The 21,634-nt window shown below is 41.7% G+C and overlaps 1 protein-coding gene across 2 annotated transcripts; it reads left to right on the top strand.

Annotated features, from left to right (window-relative positions):
- The first annotated feature begins 10,209 nt into the window (after positions 1 to 10,209).
- On the top strand, positions 10,210 to 21,634 carry armc10 (armadillo repeat containing 10). Of its 2 annotated transcripts, none has more exons than XM_021600283.3 (6): positions 10,210 to 10,372; positions 11,415 to 11,560; positions 11,836 to 11,970; positions 18,640 to 18,816; positions 18,938 to 19,009; positions 19,338 to 21,634. In XM_021600283.3, the coding sequence occupies exons 2-6, from the start codon at positions 11,465 to 11,467 to the stop codon at positions 19,587 to 19,589; spliced, it is 732 nt and encodes a 243-aa protein (XP_021455958.2). In that variant the 5' UTR covers positions 10,210 to 10,372; positions 11,415 to 11,464; the 3' UTR covers positions 19,590 to 21,634. The 2 variants fall into 2 exon arrangements, with proteins under 2 accessions (XP_021455958.2, XP_021455951.2); XM_021600276.3 differs by lacking the exon at positions 10,210 to 10,372 and adding an exon at positions 10,421 to 10,940.

Genomic DNA, 21,634 nt, shown 5'->3' with positions numbered 1-21,634 from the left:
CATGCTATAAATTCACAGACAACACAAAGATTCCTTGAAAAAAAAAAGTCAGTTAACCACCTAACTGAGGAACTCAATTTAACCTTGCGCAATACCCTAGATGCAGTTGCACCCCTAAAAACTAAAAACATTTCTAATAAGAAACTAGCTCCCTGGTATACAGAAAATATCCGAGCTCTGAAGCAAGCTTCCAGAAAATTGGAACGGAAATGGCGCCACACCAAACTGGAAGTCTTCCGACTAGCTTGGAAAGACAGTACCGTGCAATATTGAAGAGCCCTTACTGCTGCTAGATCATCCTATTTTTCCAACTTAATTGAGGAAAATAAGAACAATCCGAAATTCCTTTTTGATACTGTCGCAAAGCTAACTAAAAAGCAGCATTCCCCAAGAGAGGATGGCTTTCACTTCAGCAGTAATAAATTCAATAACTTCTTTGAGGAAAAGATCATGATTATTAGAAAGCAAATTACAGACTCCTCTTTAAATCTGCGTATTCCTTCAAAGCTCAGTTGTCCTGAGTCTGCACAACTCTGCCAAGACCTACGATCAAGAGAGACACTCAAGTGTTTTAGTACTATATCGCTTGACACAATGATAAAAATAATCATGGCCTCTAAACCTTCAAGCTGCATACTGGACCCTATTCCAATTAAACTACTGAAAGAGCTGCTTCCTGTGCTTGGCCCTCCTATGTTGAACATAATAAACGGCTCTCTATCCACCGGATGTGTACCAAACTCACTAAAAGTGGCAGTAATAAAGCCTCTCTTGAAAAAGCCAAACCTTGACCCAGAAAATATAAAAAACTATCGGCCTATATCGAATCTTCCATTCCTCTCAAAAATTTTAGAAAAGGATGTTGCGCAGCAACTCACTGCCTTCCTGAAGACAAACAATGTATACGAAATGCTTCAGTCTGGTTTTAGACCCTATCATAGCACTGAGACTGCACTTGTAAAGGTGGTAAATTACCTTTTAATGGCATCAGACCGAGGCTCTGCATCTGTCCTTGTGCTCCTTGACCTTAGTGCTGCTTTTGATACCATCGATCACCACATTCTTTTGGAGAGATTGGAAACCCAAATTGGTCTACACGGACAAGTTCTGGCCTGGTTTAGATCTTATCTGTCAGAAATATATCAGTTTGTCTCTGTGAATGGTTTGTCCTCTGACAAATCAACTGTACATTTTGGTGTTCCTCAAGGTTCCATTTTAGGACCACTATTGTTTTCACTATATATTTTACCTCTTGGATGTCATTCGAAAACATAATGTTAACTTTCACTGCTATGCGGATGACACACAGCTGTACATTTCAATGAAACATGGTGAAGCCCCAAAATTGCCCTCGCTCGAAGCCTGTGTTTCAGACATAAGGAAGTGGATGGCTGCAAACGTTCTACTTTTAAACTCAGACAAAACAGAGATGCTTGTTCTAGGTCCCAAGAAACAAAGAGATCTTCTGTTGAATCTGACAATTAATCTTAATGGTTGTACAGTTGTCTCAAATAAAACTGTAAAGGACCTCGGCGTTACTCTGGACCCTGATCTCTCTTTTGAAGAACATATCAAGACTGTTTCAAGGACAGCTTTTTTTCCATCTACGTAACATTGCAAAAATAGGAAACTTTCTGTCCAAAAATGAAAAATTAATCCATGCTGTTGTTACTTCTAGGTTAGACTACTGCAATGCTCTACTTTCCGCCTACCCGGATAAAGCACAAAATAAACTTCAGTCAGTGCTAAATACGGCTGGAAAGGCACACATCTGTCTATGTAAGGTCCCACAGTTGACAGTGCATGTCAGAGCAAAAACCAAGCCATGAGGTTGAAGGAATTGTCGTAGAGCTCCGAGACAGGATGGTGTCGAGGCACAGATCTGTGGAAGGTTACCAAAAAATGTTGTGCCGCATTGAAGTTCCCCAAGAACACAGTGGCCTCCATCATTCTTAAATGGAAGATGTTTGGAACCACTAAGACTCTTTCTAGAACTGGCCGCACGGCAAAACTGTGCAATCGGAGAGAATGGTCACTCTGACAGAGCTCTAGAGTTCCTCTGTGGAGATGGTTGTCCTTCTGGAAGGTTCTCCCATCTCTGCAGCACTCCACCAATCAGGCCTTTATGGTAGAGTTGCCAGACGGAAGCCACTCCTCAGTAAAAACGCACAAGACAGCCCGCTTGGAGTTCGTCAAAAGGCACCTAAAGACTCCCAGACCATGAGAAACAAGATTCTCTGGTCTGATGAAATCAAGATTGAACTCTTTGGCCTGAATGCCAAGCGTCACGTCTGGAGGTAACATGGCACCATCCCTACAGTGAAGCAAGTTGGTGGCAGCATCATGATGTTTTTCAGCAGCAGGGACTGAGGGAGTAGTCAGGATCGAGGGAAAGATAAACAGAGTACTGAGATTCTTGATGAAAACCTACTGTAGAGCGCTCAGGAACACAGACTGGGGAGAAGGTTCACCTTCAAACAGGACAACAACCCTAAGCACAAAGCCAAGACAAACCATGAGTGGCTTTGGGACATGTCTCTGAATGTCCTTGAGTGACCCAGCCAGAGCCCGGACTTCAACCCGATCTAACATCTCTGGAGAGACCTGAAAATAGCCGTGCAGCAACCCTCCCCATCCAACCTGACAGAGCTTGAGAGGATCTGCAGAGAAGAATGGCGTAAACTCCCCAAATATATGTGTGCCAAGCTTGTAGAGTCATACACAAGAAGACTTGAGGCTGGAATCACTGCCAAAGGTGCTTTAACAAAGTACTGAGTAAAGGGTCTGAATACTTCAGTAAATGTGATATGTCAGTTCTTTAATAAATTAGCAAAAAACTCTAAAAACCTGTTTTTGCTTTGTCATTATGGGCTATTGTGTGTAGATTGATGAAAAAAACATGTAATCAATTTTAGAATAAGGCTGTAACGTAACAAAATATGCAAAAAGTCAATGGGTCTTAATGCTTTCCAACTGCACTGTACATTTAACAAATACACTGAATAAAAATATAAATGCAACCGACTTACAGTTCATAAGGGAATCAGTCAACTGAAATAAATTCACAGATACCTTTAAAAACAAGGTAGATGCGTGGATCAGAAAACCAGTCAGTATCAGATGTGACCATTTGCCTCATGCAGCGTGACACATCTCCTTCGGTTAGTTTTGATGAGGCGGTTGATTGTGTCCTGAGGAATGTTGTCCAACACTTCTTCAAATCAAATCAAATCAAATGTATTTATATAGCCCTTTGTACATCAGCTGATATCTCAAAGTGCTGTACAGAAACCCAGCCTAAAACCCTAAACAGCAAGCAATGCAGGTGTTGAAGCACGTTGGCTAGGAAAAACTCCCTAGAAAGGCCAAAACCTAGGAAGAAACCTAGAGAGGAACCAGGCTATGAGGGGTGGCCAGTCCTCTTCTGTCTGTGCCGGGTGGAGATTATAACAGAACATGGCCAATATGTTCAAATGTTCATAAATGACCAGCATGGTCAAATAATAGGTCTGGGACAGCTAGCACTGTAAGAACAGCCCATGTTCTGAATTCTGTCGCTGTACATTTTAAAAGTGCTAAACAAGTAGTTATATTGACTGTTACGTCCAGCCTAGCTCGCTCATTAATGTCTTAATCGGAATTAAGAATATCCTCTTATCCGCTTGTCGTCCCCTTATGCCATAGTTTGTACATCTCAATTGTCAATAGAAACCACATCTGTTTAAGCAAGTCAGCCATATCAGCTATGTTTTTTTTAAAGACAGTAAATGAGACTGAATTAACTGTTTCAGTGCCAGACAAGGCTCCGCTGACAGCCAGGTGTAGCAGTGGTAAAATGCTGGGACTGCTGTTGGGATAGCTTTCTGTAGACCGTAACAGTTTGTGGGCACCGTTTGTCACCGTTATTGTGCGATTAATGTATTGTTTAGTGTTGTATAGTGTAACTGGTTGTAGATCTACCCCCAAGCCATAAGACTCCTGAACACCTAATCAAATGACTTCCCAGACCATTTGTATTGCCCCCCCTTCCTTTTACACTGCTGCTAATCTCGGTTGTTATCAAATCAAAATCTAATCAAATCAAACTTTGTCACATGCGCCAAATACTACAAGTGTAGACTTTACCGTGAAATGCTTACTTACAAGCCCTTAAAAATTTGAGGTTTGTAGTTTCATTTAAGTGATTGCCTATCCAATATGCTGTGTCTATGGGGCCAGATTGCACTTCCCAAGGCTTCCAGCAGAGGTCAACAGTCTTTAGAAAGTTGTTTGAGGCTTCTATTGTGGAAGGGGCTCGAATAAGAGCTGTTTCAACAAGTGGACTAGGCTGAGGCCAATTAGTTGTTTACTGAGCGGTCACGCGGGCGCGCCGTTCCTTCTTTTTCCTCTGTAATGAATACGCTATTGTCCGGTCGGAATATTATTGAAGATTTATTATAAAAAGACCCTAAGGATGGATTGTAAACATCGTTTGACATGTTTCTACAAACTGTAATGGAACTCTTTTGACTTTTCGTCTGGATTTTGCACTCGCGCATTGTGCCTTTGGAATAGTGAACTAAACCAAATGGAGGTATTTGGACATAAATATGGACGTAATCGAACAAAACAAAAATGTATTGTGGGAGTCCTGGGAGTGCATTCCGACGAAGATCAGCAAAGGTAAGTGAAGATTTATAATGCTATTTCTGACTTTTGTTGACTCCACAACTTGGCGGGTAACTGTATGGCTTGCATTTGTGGCTGAACGCTGTTCTCAGATGATTGAATATTATGCTTTTGCCGTAAAGCTTTTTTGAAATCTGACACAGCAGTTGCATTAAGAACAAGTTTATCTTTAATTCTATGTAAAACCTGTGTCTTTCATCAAAGTTTATGATGAGTATTTCTGTTATTCGTTGTGGCTCTCTGCAATTTCTCCAGATGTTTTGGAGGCATTTCTGAACATGGCGCCAATGTAAACTGAGGTTTTTGGATATAAATCTGAACTTGATCAAACAAAATGTCACGTCCTGACCTTAGTTCCTTTGTTTTGTCTTTGTTTTAGTTGGTCAGGGCGTGAGTTGGGTGGGCAGTCTATGTGTGTTTTTCTATGTTGGGAGGTTTGTTTCCGTGTGAGTGTTTGTTGCGGTACTGTTTCAGTTTCGTTCATGTTCACGTTTATTGTTTTGTATTTCATAGTGTTCAGTTTATGTCTTAAAATAAACGTTATGGACACTTACCACGCTGCGCATTGGTCCTCCGATCCTTCTCGCTACTCCTCCTCAGAAGAGGAGGAAGAATGCCGTTACACAAAACATACATGTATTGTGTAACATTGAGTCCTGGGAGTGTCATCTGATGAAGATCATCAAAGGTTAGTGATTAATTTGATCTATATTTCTGCTTTTTGTGACACCTCTCTTTGGTTGGAAAATGGCTGAATGCTTTCTGTGACTAGTTGCTGACCTAATATAAAATGATATGTTCTGCTTTCGCCGAAAAGCCTTTTTGAAATCGGACACTGTAGTTGGATTAACGAGAAGTGTATCTTTAAAATGGTGTAAAATACTTGTATGGTTGAGGAATTTTAATTATGAGATTTCTGTTGTTTTGAATTTGGTGCCCTGCACTTTAACTGGCTGTTGGCGAGGTGGGGCGCTAGCGTCCCGAACGATCCCAGAGACGTTAACCAACAGTGCAGTTCAAGAAGAGTTACGAAAATATTTACCAAGTAGACAAAAATAAAAAGTAATAATAAAAAGTAACACAATAAGAATAATGTATAGACAGGGGGCACCGGTACCGAGTCAGTGTGCGGGGGACAGGTTAGTTGAGGTAATTTGTACATGTAGGTGGGGGTGAAGTGACTATGCATAGATAAACAGCGAGTAGCAGTAGTGTACAAAAAGGGATGTGGGGGGGGGGGGGGGGGGGGGGTGTCAATGTAAATTGTCCGGTGGCGATTTTATTAATTGTTCAGCAGTCTTATGGCTTGGGGATAGAAGCCGCGGAGGAGCCATTTGGTCCTAGACTTGGCGCTCCGCTACCGCTTGCCGTGCGGTAGCAGAGAAAACAGTCTATAACTTGGGTGACTGGAGTCTCTGACAATTTTATGGGCCTTTCTCTGACACTACCTATTGTATAGGTCCTGGATGGCAGGAAGCTTGGCCCCTGTGATTTACTGGGCTGTTCGCAATACCCTCTGTAGTGCCTTACGGTCAGATGCCGAACAGTTGCCATAACATAACAGGCAGTGATGCAACCGGTCAGGATGCTCTCGATGGTGCATCTTAGTCAACTGAGAGGGAAAAGGTTTTGTCGTGCCGTCTTCACGACTGTCTTGATGTGTTTGGACCATGATAGTTCGTTGGTGATGTACTACCCTCTCCACTACTGTTCCATCGATGTGGATACACACACACATTTCTGTGTGTGGAGTAAAGGTGGTCTAGGATTTTTTTTCTCTGTTTGCAAATTTGGTAAAAATGATTTAAGTTTGCCTGCATTAAAGTCTCCGGCCACTAGGAGCGCCGCTTCTGGGTGAGCATTTTTTTTTTTGCTTCTGGCTTTATAGAGTTGGTTGAGAGCGGTCTTAGTGCCAGCTTCGTTCTGTGGTCGTAAATAGAATGCTACAAATAACATAGATGAAAACTCTCTTGGTAGATAGTGTGGTCTATTGATTATCATAAGGTACTCTACCTCAGGCGAACAATATCTCGAGACTTCTTTAATATTAGACATCGCGCCCCAGCTGTTATTGATAAATAGACACACAACCCCACCCATCGTCTTACCAGATGTAGCATCTCTGTTCTGCCGGTGCATGGAAAATTCCGCTAGCTCTATATTGTCCGTATCGTTGTTCAGCCACGTCTCGGTGAAACATAAGATTTTACAGTTTTTGATGTCCCGTTGGTAGAATAATCTTAATTGTAGGTCATCAATTAAATTTTTCAATGATTGCACGTTAGCAAGAACGGATGGCAGTGGGAGTTAACTCGCTCGCCTACGGATTCTCAGAAGGCTGCCTGATCTGTGGCCCCTTTTCCTGCATCTTTTCTTCACGCCAACAGTGTAGATCTATCCGTATTTGTTTTTTTTAAACTGCATTGTTGGTTAGGGGCTCGTAAATAAGCATTTCACCTGTTGTATTCGGCACATGCGACTAATACAATTTCATTTATACACGTGCCACGTTCAACCAGTTAGCAAGTCTTAAATGTCCAAGTTCTGACTAACACGTGAACGTGGCATATGTACAAGGTATGACAGCAATCCATGCTTTCATTTAGTTTTCCTGGCAGTGGCTGGCACTGTTTCCAAATGCTAAGCTTTTAGCATTTGTGGCACAAATCCCATTCAAGACATGGGTCTGATATTAGCATTTTTCAGGCATCATTTTCAAAGATATCTATTTCATAGATAGGTATCTCAATATATGGTAGTTGTGTGGTAAGAAACGGAAGAAAAAAACACAGCTCACTCAAGACTGTCTAACTCTAACTTATAGCAGAGCACTTTTGACACACCCACTACTTTCCACATGCCCACTACATTATTTTCAACACACCTACTTGTCCATACTCCGGTCGCCATATTGGGAGGCAGCTACCCCCTTTTCAAGGGATTTCCTCTTGAATTTTCCCTAAATTAATTTAGTTAGCCAACATGTAATCTTGGTTACTAGGTAAAGGTAAACCGTACAGGGAAGTCTCCAAACACAGTGAGGCATGGCTTAATGTGACCATGCCCCAAAAGACGGTACAGCCATAGGTAATATAGCTAGCTAGAAGTGCAAAATGATCTAAATATTTGTCAACACATGAAGTTTGCAAGCAGGCCTAATTCTGTACTCAAGTTAAGCCATGCCTTGTTGCGTATATAAGAGAACAGAATGGGGCCCGCTTGCAAACTTCATGTGTTGACAAATAATTTGCACTGGCTATATTACTTACTTTGAATAAAAAATATATCAAAACATTTTCCTTAAAGTATCATTTTTTGTAAGTACTAATGTTACTGTCCCCACTACAACAACAAAAATACATGTAATTTTGTCCTTTAAATGAAATACTGTAAAATGCCATTAATTCCTGTGGAGGACTGCTTTCCTGAAGACTGTCAATTTGACCAACCCGTGGCTTCAAAGCCTCTCATTGGTGAAGACTCAGTGCATTGAAGCCAATTAAACCTTTACGGGATCGGTGTCCCTACACCGGGACGGTTGTTGCTACCGTACGGTAATGTGACTAGAATGACGTTGTAAGTAACAGCCAACTTTCCAGGACATAGACATGTCTGGTATGGGCAGAAAGCTTACATTCTTGTTAATGTAACTGCAGTGTCCAATTTACAGTAGCTATTACAGTGAGAGAAAAAAATGCCATGCTATTGTTTGAGGAGAGTGCACAACAACAAAACACTTTATTTTTTTAAATTTTAAAATGTCACCTTTATTTAACCAGGTAAGCTAGTAGTTCTCATTTACAACTGCGACCTGGCCAAGATAAAGCAAAGCAGTGCGACACAAAGAACAACACAGAGTTACACATGGTATAAACAAGCGTACAGTCAATAACACATTAGGAAAAAAAGTATATATACAGTGTGTGTGCAAATGGCGTGAGGAGGTATGCAATAAATAGGCCATAGTAGAGAAGTAATTACAATTTAGCAGATTAACACTGGAGTGATAAATGAGCAGATGATGATGTGCAAGTGGAGATACTGGTGTGCATAAGAGCAGAAAAGTAAATAAAAACAATATGGGGATGAGGTAGGTAGATTGGGTGGGCTATTTACAGATGGACTATGTACAGCTGCAGCGATCGGTTAGCTGCTCAGATAGCTGATGTTTAAAGTTAGTGAGGGAAATATAAGTCTCCAGCTTCAGAGATTTTTGCAATTAGATCCAGCCACTGGCAGCAGAGAACTGGAAGGAAAGGCAGCCAAAAGAGGTGTTGGATGACCAATGTGATATACCTGCAGGAGCGCGTGCTACGGGTGGATGTTGTTATCGTGACCAGTGAGCTGAGATAAGGCGGAGCTTTACCTAGTGTAACAGTATAGACTTTAAGTCCGTCCCATCGCCCTGACCTGGGCACGAACCAGGGACGCTCTGCACACAGACAACAGTCACCCTCGAAGCATCGTTACCCATCGCTCCACAAAAGCTGTGGCCCTTGCAGAGCAAGGGGAACCATTACTTCAAGGTCTCAGAGCAAGTGACGTCACCGACTGAAACGCCACTAGCGCGCACCACCGCTAACTAGCTAGCCATTTCACATCGGCTACACTAGCATAGACTTATAGATGACCTGGAGCCAGTGGGTCTGGCGACAAATATGTAGCGAGGGCCAGCCGACAAGAGCATACAGGTCGCAGTGGTGGGTGGTATAAGGGGCTTTGGTAACAAAACGGATGGCACTGTGATAGACTGCATCCAGTTTGCTGAGTAGAGTATTTGGAAGCTATTTTGTAGATGACATCACTGAAGTCGAGGATCGGTAGGATAGTCAGTTTTACTAGGGTAAGTTTGGTGGCGTGAGTGAAGGAGGCTTTGTTGTGAAATAGAAAGCCGATTCTAGATTTGATTTTGGATTGGAGATGTTTAATATGAGTCTGGATGGAGAGTTTACAGTCTAGCCAGACACCTAGGTATTTGTAGTTGTCCACATATTCTAAGTCAGAACCGTCCAGAGTAGTGATGCTAGTCAGGCAGGTGCGGGCAGCGAACCGTTGAAAAGCATGCATTTGGTTTTTACTAGCGTTTAAGAGCAGTTGGAGGCCACAGAAGGAGTGTTGTATGGCATTGAAGCTCGTTTGGAGGTTAGTTAACACAGTGGCCAAAGAAGGGCCAGATGTATACAGAATGGTGTCATCTGCGTAGAGGTGGATCAGGTAATCACCCATCATTGATATATAATATATATATATTATCACGGCATCTGGTTTGATACATTCACCTCTGAAGATGAATAGCGTACTTATTTTCAGTAATCTTGAGGGTCCCAGAGATAAAATGTAGCATAGTTTGATAAAAATCTATTTTTATATTCAAATGTAAGAACTGGGTTCTACAGTTTGAACCCCTGCTGTATCTTATCTGATTGTATTTTATTTATTTTTACCTTTATTTAACTAGGCAAGTCAGTTAAGAACAAATACTTATTTACAATGACGGCCTAGGAACAGTGGGTTAACTGCGTTGTTCGGGGGCAGAACAACAGATGTTTAGCTTGTCAGCTCGGGGATTCAACGTTCTAACCACTAGGCTACCTGCCTCCCCAATTATACCTGAAAATGTACAATTATTTGTATAAAACTAAGTGAAATACGACTCAGACTCATCCTCTGGCTTATAAACAGAAGTCCAAACTCTCGTGGTAAGGTGAGTTTAACAGTCAATTTTAGATATTCCACTCCTTTCGACACACCCACTCCCTCATACTCCGGATCGCCAACAACACATACTTGAAACTCATGAACAAGGAACTCCCGTGAAAGCAGCTGGGCGGCCATTGGGGGAAAAGTGTACGGACAAGCTAAATTGTCATCTTCAACCTAGCTCGTAGCGTGTGTGCAAAATGAGTTAAATTCGTCATAATCTTTAGTTTGGCTAGATGATTCACTTTAAAGATCTGTATTTAGTATTTGAATATCTGTTCATGCGTTTCACTGAATTTCCAGCATGGGCGATGGCAGTGTCATACCCAAGTTCGGTAGTATGAAGGCTTTGCTTGGGATAGTCGCCGGGGCTGGAGCCTCCTACGGGATTTATAAACTTCTCAGTGTAACTAGCTTCAAGGAAAATAAAAAAAGTGCCTACAGCGAAAGTCATGGCCCCAAGAATAACTCACCCGGTGGTATAGTTCTGCAGCCAGGGAGCTTGTTAGCTAAGGTGTCCGGGTTGGATGTGGTTCGTGGAGGCGAAAGTCAGGCCGTGGATGTTGCATCAAGTAAGAACATTAGTTAGCGAGGTAACGTTGGCTAGCTAGCCAATAAACTAGCCAGCCATCTGAGATTGTCATTTTGTCAAGCTTACGTTACCAAGTATTTAGTTAGCTAAGCTAGCTAGTCGGTTTGTTTAATGATCGTGTAGATTATAGAACGTCTTTATATATACTTAGCTAGGTAACTAGTAAATTCGTGCGGTGCCGTGGTTGAGCATAAATCATTATTCTTAGCCTCGATTGGCATGTTTTGTCCGCTAGCTAGATAACATGCAGCTTACATATGTGTTGAAAAGGTTGCTGCTAGTCAGCTAGGTGACTAGCTAGCATTGTTGACCGCATGATCTTGTTTTGCTGTTGACAAACATGCCAGCGAATTTGCCAGCTAGCTTAAGTAACTAGTGATTCATGGGAAGAGTACTGTATGTCCTGTTGTCTACAAGCATTTGGCCAGTTTAAGACATTGCTTCTCTTCCTCAGGTGACATCATCTCTAGATCACCTGGAAGCCTGGAGCCACAACACCTGAAGATGCTCCTGTCACTTCTTCAGGGCAGCCCCAACCCCTCTGACAGAGCCCAGATCCTCATCACTTTAGGAAATACTGCTGCCTTCACTGTAAACCAGGTGAGACAGGCTTCTCTAAAGCTTGTCTGTTGCCTCAATTCAAACTACTGTGAAAAGGTTTCAAATGATAATTTTCCAATTCACATGTTTGGCTTTCTAGCAGTGTCATTACTCTTTAGTGGCAGATCTGTATTTTCTTGTTATATTCAATTGGTGTAATATTTCTGAAATGTACCATATGTTAAGGGATTCAAATACCCATGTTTAATCATTGAGCCCTGTCTGAGTATTGCACATAAAAGCCAACTTAATTTTCTACCCTCTCTCCCTCCCAGGATCTCATCCGTGAGTTTGGGGGCCTTCACGTCATAGCTGGCTTCCTGTCAGATCCTGTGCCAGAAGTCAGAGTGCAGACTCTAAATGCCTTGAATAACCTGAGCATGAACCTTAGGAATCAAGAGCAACTGAAGGTAAAACTCACCAGATTTCTTTTAGTCTTTTGCTTGATTCCAAAGTAAAACATCACCCCTCTAGGCACTTATAGTACATCTGAAAGGATGGATGCGTATCAGCAATATGGGTGATTCCTTATGAAACTATAACAAAACAAGACCACCATTTTTGGGGATTTTCACAAAATCTAGGCCTAATCCATAGAAGGATCCTTTGGAAGAAGGATTGTTTACATATTTTTTACATTTGTATCTTAACGCATAATTGAGAAATAATGAATTGAAGATGGAACATTTGTGACATTTTGGCCTTACCCAGGCCTCCTTTAAGAGTCTATAATGTTTCATCTGTAGGCACTTCAAAGCAAAAATTGGTGTCATTTAAAGATTTACCGCTTGCTATGGAATATGAGTAGTATTTTGATTTCAATAAGTTTTCTTACATAAATTTATGAATATTGAAAAATATAAACAAGAATATTGAAAATAGTCACATTTTGATTTGACTACGGTTTCAATATATTGTTGAACAGTATATACTCTACACGGCAACATCAAAGTTCCACAGTGGTATCTATTCTACTTTTTTTAGAGTTATGATTGGTCTCCCTGTCAGGCTCTACAGTGTGACCATTTTACTCACATATTCACCTAAATGTCTTGCTGTGTGACCTGGCATTTTTATTTAGGCGCCGTACCAGTGAGCCTATAAAAATGAAGGATTATAGCTTTAATATCTCAAATATTTTTAATTGTACACCTACATTTTTCAACCTAGGTGTACACGGGCTTCGAGTAAAAAAAAAAAGAAGATCAGCGTAGACCCCTGATGTGCAAATCAGGAGGGCTATGATTTCCTACTACGCCAATTTCTCTACGTGAAATGGGACATAACTTTAAAACTATCCCACTCTGGAACTTTGATATACCTGTAGAGTATATTAGGTTCAACAATATATATATTTTTTAAATGGCCAATTCAAAAATGGTATATTTTCAATATTCATGTTTATGTTTTTCATATTCATGTGAGAAATACTACTCGTATTACAGAGCAAATGGTAAAGCTTCATATGACACTGTTTTTTCATTATGGAGTCTTAAAAGGGGGCCTGGTTAATGCCAAAATGTCACAAACGTTGGAACTTCAATTCATTATTTCTCAATTATGCTTTAAGATACAAGTGTAAATGTATATGTAAACAATCCTTCTCCAAAATATCCTTCTATGTATTACATTTAATGAAGAAAAAAATCATGGTCTGGTTTTGTTCTAGTTTCGTGCGGGAAATAAGGTAAAAATTCACAGAGCCTACCAAATGGCTAGCAGTTATCATATTGCAGATTCTAATTAAATCATTTTGGTTCTTCAGGAAGTTAATTCGTTTAAAATTGAGTATCCGAAGATGGTTAGAATTAAAGGTCCCGAAAAGTCATTCTGATTCCAGTGTGAAATAGCCTTTTGAGTGTCTAAAACATCACCCATAATATTTGTTTTGGATAGAAATGGAAATAAAGTGAGAAATCACTGATGGCTAACTACCAAAAAGTTTTAAAAGACAGGCTGAGTTGGCTGGGCTCTTATATTCATGAGCTTGCCTTGACTGAAAGCTCTTTGAAATGCAGCTGTCAAGCAACTTCAAATAACATTTTATTTGTCACATGCACCGAATAGAACAGGTATTCATTCACCTTACAGTGAAATGCCTACTTACAAGCCCTTAACCAGCAATGCTTTAAGAAGTTAAGAGAAAAAGTGTTAAGTAAAAAATAAAAATAAATGTAACGTACTCAAACAGCCGCAGTAAAATAACAATAGCAAGGCTATATGCAGGGGGTACTGGTACAGAGTCAATGTGCGGAGGCACCGGTTAGTTCGAGGTAATTGAGGTAATATGTACATGTAGGTAGAGTTATTAAGGTGACTGTGCATAGATTTTATTTATTTTTTAAACAGAGTAGCGCTAGTGTAAAAGGGGAGGTGGGGGGCATTTGAATAGCAGTTCAGGAGTCTTGTGGCTTGGATGTATTTGTATTTATTATGGATCCCCATCCTGGGGTCCAGCAAAATTAAGGCTGTTTATACAATTTTAAAACATTACAATACATTCGCAGATTTCCCAACACACTGTGTGCCCGCAGGCTCCTACTCCACCACTACCAAATCTACAGTACTAAATCCATGTGAATGTATAGTGCGTATGTTATCCTGTGTGTGTGTGTGTGTGTGTATGCATGTGTCTGTGCCAATGTTTGTGTTGCTTCAGTCCCCGCTCTGTTCCATAAGGTGTTTCAACTGTTTTTTTGTTTTTTTTAAATCTAATTTTACTGCTTGCGTCAGATACTTGATGTGTAATAGAGTTCCATGTAGTCATGGCTCTATGTAGTACTGTGTGCCTCCCATAGTCTGTTCTGGGGGACTGTGAAGAGACCTCTGGTGGCATGTCTTAAGGGGTATGCATGGGGTCTGAGCTGTCGGACATGGGTGCACCAAACTGACGGACAGCTCGGTGCATTCAACATGTCAATACCTCTCATAAATAAAAGTAGTGTTGAAGTCAATCTCTCCTCCACTTTCAGCCAGGAGAGATTGACATGCTATTAATATTTGCTCTCTGTCTACATCCAAGGGCCAGCCGTGCTGCCCTGTTCTGAGCCAATTGCAATTTTCCTAAGTCCTTTTTTGTGGCACCTGACTACACGACTGAACAGTAGTCAAGGTGCGACAAAACTAGGGCCTGTAGGACCTGCCTTGTTGATTGTGTTGTTAAGAAGGCAGAGCATCGCTTTATTATAGACAGACTTCTCCCCATCTTAGCTACTACCGCATCAATATGTTTTGACCATGACAGTTTACAATCTACTTCCTGCTTTAGTTTTTGCTTGTAAGCAGGAATTAGGAGGATATAATTATGGCCAGATTTGCTAAATGGAGGGAGAGAGCTTTGCACGCGTCTCTTTGTGTGGCGTGAAGGTGGTCTATAGCCCCCCCCCCCGGTTGCACATTTAAGATGCTGGTACAAATGAGGTTAAACGGATTTGAGTTTCCCTGCATTAAAGTTCCCGGCTACTAGGAGCGCTGGCCTCTGGATGAGCGGTTTCCTGTTTGCTTATAGCCGTATACAGCTCATTGAGTGCTGTCTTAGTGCCAGCAGTGGTTTGTGGTGGTAAATGGACAGTTACAAAAAATACAGATAAACTCTTGGTAAATAGAGGTCGACCGATTATGATTTTCAACGCCGATACCGATTATTATTTATTTATAATAATGACAATTACAACAATACTGAATTAACACTTATTTTAACTTAATAGATTTTTATTGATAAATTATATTAAGCCTCAAATAAATAATGAAACATGTTCAATTTGGTTTAAATAATGCAAAAACAAAGTGTTGGAGAAGAAAGTAAAAGTGCAATATGTGCCATGTAAGAAAGCTAACGTTTAAGTTCCTTGCTCAGAACATATGAAAGTTGGTGGTTCCTTTTAACATGATACTTCAATATTCCAAGGTAAGAGAATTTAGGTTGTAGTTAATATAGTATTTATAGGACTATTTCTCTCTATACCATTTGTATTTCATATACCTTTGACTATTGGATGTTCTTATAGGCCCTTTAGTATTGCCAGTGTAACAGTATAGCTTCCGTCCCTCCCCTCGTCTCTACCTGGGCTCGAACCAGGAACACATCGACAAAAGCTAGCCTCGAAGCAGCATTACACATCGCTCCACAAAAGCTGCACCCCGCTAACTAGCTAGCCATTTCACATCGGTTACACCAGCCTAATCTCGGGAGTTGATCGGCTTGAAGCCATAAACAGCCCAATGAAGAGCTGCTGGCAAAACGCACGAAAGTGCTGTTTGAATGAATGCTTATGAGCCTGCTGCTGCCTACCATCACTCAGTCAGACTGCTCTATCAAATCATACTTGGTTATAACATGATTACACACAGAAATACGAGCCTTAGGTCATTAATATGGTCGAATCCGGAAACTATCATTTCGAAAACAAAAAGTTTATTATTTCAGTGAAATACGGAACCGTTCTGTATTTTATCTAACGGGTGGAATCCCTAAGTCTAAATATTCCCGTTACATTGTACAACCTTCAATGTTATGTCATAATTACGTAAAATTCTGGCAAATTAGTTCACAATGAGCCAGGCTGCCCAAACTGTTGCATATACCCTGACTCTGCATGCAATGAACGCAAGAGAAGTGACACAATTTCACCTGGTTAATATTGCCTGCTAACCTGGATTTCTTTTAGCTAAATATGCAGGTTTAAAAATATATGCTTCTGTGTATTGATTTTAAGAAAGGCATTGGTGTTTATGGTTAGATACAGTCGTGCAACGATTGTGCTTTTTTCGCAAATGCGCTTTTGTTAAATCATCCCCCTGCGTTGCATCGATTTATATGCAACTCCGGACACGCTAGATAAACTAGTAATATCATCAACCATGTGTAGTTGACTAGTGATTATGATTGATTGATTGATTGTTTTTTATAAGATAAATGTAATGCTAGCTAGCAACTTACCTTGGCTTCTACTGCATTCGTGTAACAGGCAGGCTCCTTGTGGAGTGCAATGAGAGGCAGGTGTTTAGAGCGTTGGACTAGTTAACTGTAAGGTTGCAAGATTGAATCCCGGAGCTGACAAGATAAAAATCTGTTGTTCTGCCACCTGAACAAGGCAGTTAACCCACCGTTCCTAGGCCGTCATTGAAAATAAGAATGTGTTCTTTACTGACTTGCCTAGTTAAATAAAGTCTGTGTCCAAAGATTCCGATTGTTATGGAAACTTGAAATCGGCCATTCCGATTAATCATTCAAACTAGTGTGGTCTACAGCTTATGATGAGATACTCTGCCTCAGGCGAGCAAAACCTTGAGACTTCCTTAGATTTCGTGCACCAGCGGTTGTTTACAAATATACGTAGAACGCCACCCCTTGTCTTACCCGAGGCCATTGTTCTATCATGCCGAAGAAGCTTACAACCTGCCAGCTGTATGTTATTCATGTCGTCGTTCAGCCGCGACTCGGGGAAAAATAAGATATTACAGTTAATGTCCCGTTAGTAGGATATACTTGATCGTAGTTAGTCTATTTTATTATAGATTGATTGTACATTGGCTAATAGGACCGATGGTGAAGGTAGATTACCCTCACGGAGACAGATCCTTACAAGGCACCCAGACCTTTGTCCACATTACCTCCGTCTCTTTCTCCTGTAAATGACGGGGATTAGGGCTTTGTCGGGCGTCTGAAGTAAATCCTTCCCTTCCGTCTCGTTGAAGAAATATTATTCCTCCAGTACGGAGTGAGTAATAGCTGTCCTGTTATCTAGAAGCTCTTTTTGGTCATAAGACACGGTGGCAGAAACATTATGTACAAAATAACTTACAAATAATGCAAAAAAAAACATACACAACAGCACAATTGGTTACGGGATCGTAAAACGGCAGCCATCTCCTTTGGCACCATTCTTATGGATGCAGTATTGCAGTGAAATCATCTCAAGCAAATTTGGTGATATACAAAGCAACTCAAACAACATTCAAATTGCATCAGTGATGTCAAATGTTTTATACTTCTCCCATTTGCCATGTCTCTTGTGACGCAGCACTGATGGATGTGTTGACTTGAACAGCCCCCCCCCTCCTCCCTTTGTTCCATGCTAGCTGAAGACCTAGCTAGCCAGTAACTAGCTAACACCAGACACAGGTGAAGACCTAGCTAGCCAGTAACTAGCTAACACCAGACACAGGTGAAGACCTAGCTAGCCAGTAACTAGCTAACACCAGACACAGGTGAAGACCTAGCTAGCCAGTAACTAGCTAACACCAGACACAGGTGAAGACCTAGCTAGCCAGTAACTAGCTAACACCAGACACAGGTGAAGACCTAGCTAGCCAGTAACTAGCTAACACCAGACACAGGTGAAGACCTAGCTAGCCAGTAACTAGCTAACACCAGACACAGGTGAAGACCTAGCTAGCCAGTAACTAGCTAACACCAGACACAGGTGAAGACCTAGCTAGCCAGTAACTAGCTAACACCAGACACAGGTGAAGACCTAGCTAGCCAGTAACTAGCTAACACCAGACACAGGTGAAAAGGGAAACATATAAGTAACTTTGCCATAGATGAATATGGTAAACTTTCAGTTATATTTGCTGATACCCTACAGTGGAATGATTTTGAAACCTGTGCCCTGTAGTCAAATTTTGGCACCAGTAGAGTAGCTATATAAACCACACTCTACTGCAAAAATGCATTCTCTGATGTTGCTTACAATGCAGTACTTATTTAAAGTAGGTAAGAGAATATCATGTTACCATTGGTGTGTTAAAATGAGAGAGTTAGGGTGATGTCACCCTATCTCGCCTCTGGAATCAAAGTGTTTGACATGGGGCAGGGGACCAGTAACTTTATGATCACACTTTATCAATGTAGAAGCAACAGTCATTTTTCATACTTTGGTCATCATACTTTGGTCAGCATTCTCATGAAAAATGTGATTTTGACTGTTTGTGGCCTTTTAAGACCTTCCATCCTTAAGCGTTTCTATACTCAATACTCCATTCAATACCTAACCTTCTCTTCAAAGAGGAGAGGGTTTTTAACTACATCAATTTCTTCAGTTTAACAATCAACGTTTCTGTCCTCTGTCTGTCAGGTGTACGTGGCCCAGGTGCTGGAACTAATCGAGATGTCTCCGGTGAACTCTGACCTCCAGATGGCTGCCCTCCGGCTGCTGACCAACCTGTCCGTCACAGATGACCACCACCAGCTACTCAGGGGGTCCATCACCCTCCTCCTTTCTCTGCTCGTTGTTAGCAATCAAGTGTTACAGGTACAGTAGGAGCCATTTATGGACTGTTGTATAGCTTGTGTATATTGGAACTCAACCCAAATGTAATTCAGTGTAAATCCCAGTTATGATTGAATAATGTATTGCTACTTTTTCTTTACAGATCCAAGTTTTAAAAGTGCTTGTGAATTTATCCTCCAATCCTGATATGATGGATGACATAGTGCAAGCTCAGGTAAGACCGACATACAAATACATTTACAGACAAAACAGACACACATGGTCATCAACTCTGATAGGGCCTCGTATTACAATGATTGTTAATTTAGCCTACATTTAAGCTTGAACGATCTAGTCACAAATCAGATCTGTTCTCTTTGAACTGCTCAGTTCAGCACCTGGGTCTTTGGGTGTGTACATATCATACCTAGTCTCATGATCCAGACTCTGTCTTCCTTTAGTATTCCCCTGATGTGCCAGCCTCCATGGTCCTGCTGTGTCATTATTGTTTAGAGCTCTAAACTTGACTTGAGCTGTGTTGTTGCTCTCTGCGTCCTTCCCAGGCTCCAGCCGCTGTGGTGCTGCTGTTTGACGTGCGGACCAGCTCGGCGGTTCTCCTGCGGCTGCTGATGTTTGCAGGGAACTTGAAGGCCTGGAGGCCTTCTGCCCAGGTGGCGGAGGCTCTGAGGAGGAGACAGGATGGCCTGTACCGGGTCCTGCTGGATGAGTCCTCCCAGCTGCAAAGCAAACTGATCCAGCTTCTCTCTCACCCCGACGGCGAGGTCCGAGCCCAGGTGGCCCGTGTCCTCTTGTAGACCCCCATACCGAACCTCAAATCCCGACACAACCTCTCTTACCTATATTATTAATTTAACCTCCAACTCCAACTTGATTTTTCCCAACCTTGACTCCTTTAACCTCCTGTTCCTCCAATCTTCCCAATCCCCAGTTCTCCTTAATCATGCCACCAAACATACATCCTACTTTCAAACCTTCACCCTCTTACCTCCACAACCAGACTTAATCAATCTGCCCAGGCCTGCCCGTGCCTTCAAACACCACCTGCCCTTCACCCCTTCTGCCAATTTCTACCCAATCTGTGTCCTACTTCTCCACTCCAAACCTCAACCAAACCATCATAAACCTTCACTTCAGTAAAGTCCCCTACAGCCATTGGAAATCTATCCAATTATCTACCGATCAGTGATCATAAAGGAAGGAAGGAAGGAGGTGAGGTGGAGAGGAAGCCATTTAATAGTATTGAGACTCGGGCCACCTCTCCCTCCCCTCCCACTCCTCCTTCACTTAGGCTGTAATTTTAGGCTGTATTTAAAGAGGCAGCGCTCCACTTCCACTGTGTCTTTCTCTCTCCTGAGAACATGTTGTCCACTTTCTCCTGTTCTAGGCGAAGCCCCTTAACTGAAACCCACTGCCAAAACCTTTCAAGCAAGGAGAATGTGTCAGTAATATGCCCTCCAACACCTCACCCAACTAACTGCCCCTGCGTGGTGTGCTGTGCATATGTAATGGAGTTGGTTTGGTGAACCACACTTGCATGATGTGTAAACTTGCCTGAGAGCTGAAGACTTGCAATTGCTCCCCGACCTAATACCTAGGCTTTAACAGAGTGGGCTAACACATCTTGTGGAGGAGACAATCTGGAGAGGCTGGCCAATCGTTACTGTACTTTGAAGTTACTTGATGCACACAATTTGAATGCCTTGTTGACACCAGTACAGGGATACACAGCTCCAGTCTTCGACTGTCAAGTCTTGCCCTCTTAAACTATCAATCAGTAACTGATTTACACCTGGGAATCAAAGGTCAAGTTAGGTATATCTGAAATGTGTGCACTAGCAGCTTAACGCTTTCAAGCGGAACGAGTACTCCCTGCAGACTGCTTAAATAAATTATAGGCTGAAACATTCCGTGACTTGAATTGTTTGTTTAAAGCACTGAGATAAGAAAGATGACAACCAGCTCATCTCAGGCTTCCTATAAAATCATACAGCTGTTGAATGAGACTGAGCCAGGTCAGACCTGAGAGGACTGGAGTTATGGACCCCTGGTGCTGGTATGTCACACACCGTAGACCGTTTACAGAGGAGCGAGGGAGACTACTGTCACTGATCTCTTGTTTGTATGACTCAATAAATGTCAATGGGGTTTTCCCTGATCCAACAGCATTCACATCATCCAAATGGGATTTTTTAGCATTGATCTCATAAGACATGAGCTGAGGCTGATTTGAAGTATAGGCTGCACTGTACTAGGTTTCTCCAACTCCCAGCACATAGTTCAGGTAACTGTGATTGAAGACCATGACTGGTTCAGTGTTTCCCCTACCCATAGTTTCCCCCCTCCACCCTGTATAGTTGTCCCTGTCTCAACAATTTAGGTGCCAAAAGGCCTGGATGTGGCTTTGGGGGCCTTTGCGCTCCACCTGGAAAGTAATCTAGGGGGAAGACTGGATAAATATATATATTATTTTTAGATAGGTGTGTCAGTGCTGGTCTGGAACAAGCCTGCACACCCAGAATTTCTCTGGGACTGGAGTTAGACCTCTCTGGTCTGTACAAATGCTGCAAAATTCTGATGTCGAGAGACTCCGTGTCAGACCCAAAACTATCTCTTCTCCCAGGCTTTTGTGTTTAAGAGCAGAGATGGGAAGATGGATGTGTATTTTTAATCAGTACCAACGGTAGCATCCCCTTGTGTAAAGCTTATCTGCTACAGTTTTTCAGGAAATATTTATTTTGGATTATTCAGTTGTTTCTTGTTTCAACCCAGTTTTGGCCTTCTTAATGTATAGATTTGTTTTGTTTTACATTTGTGAGTAAATATGTTTTATTTTAAAGGT

The sequence above is a fragment of the Oncorhynchus mykiss genome, chromosome 1 (assembly GCF_057628025.1).
Source record: "Oncorhynchus mykiss isolate SJ-2025 chromosome 1, ASM5762802v1, whole genome shotgun sequence".
Lineage (NCBI taxonomy): Eukaryota > Metazoa > Chordata > Actinopteri > Salmoniformes > Salmonidae > Oncorhynchus > Oncorhynchus mykiss.
Note: the sequence above shows the minus strand (reverse complement) of the source record. Positions and strands in the feature narration are given on the sequence as shown.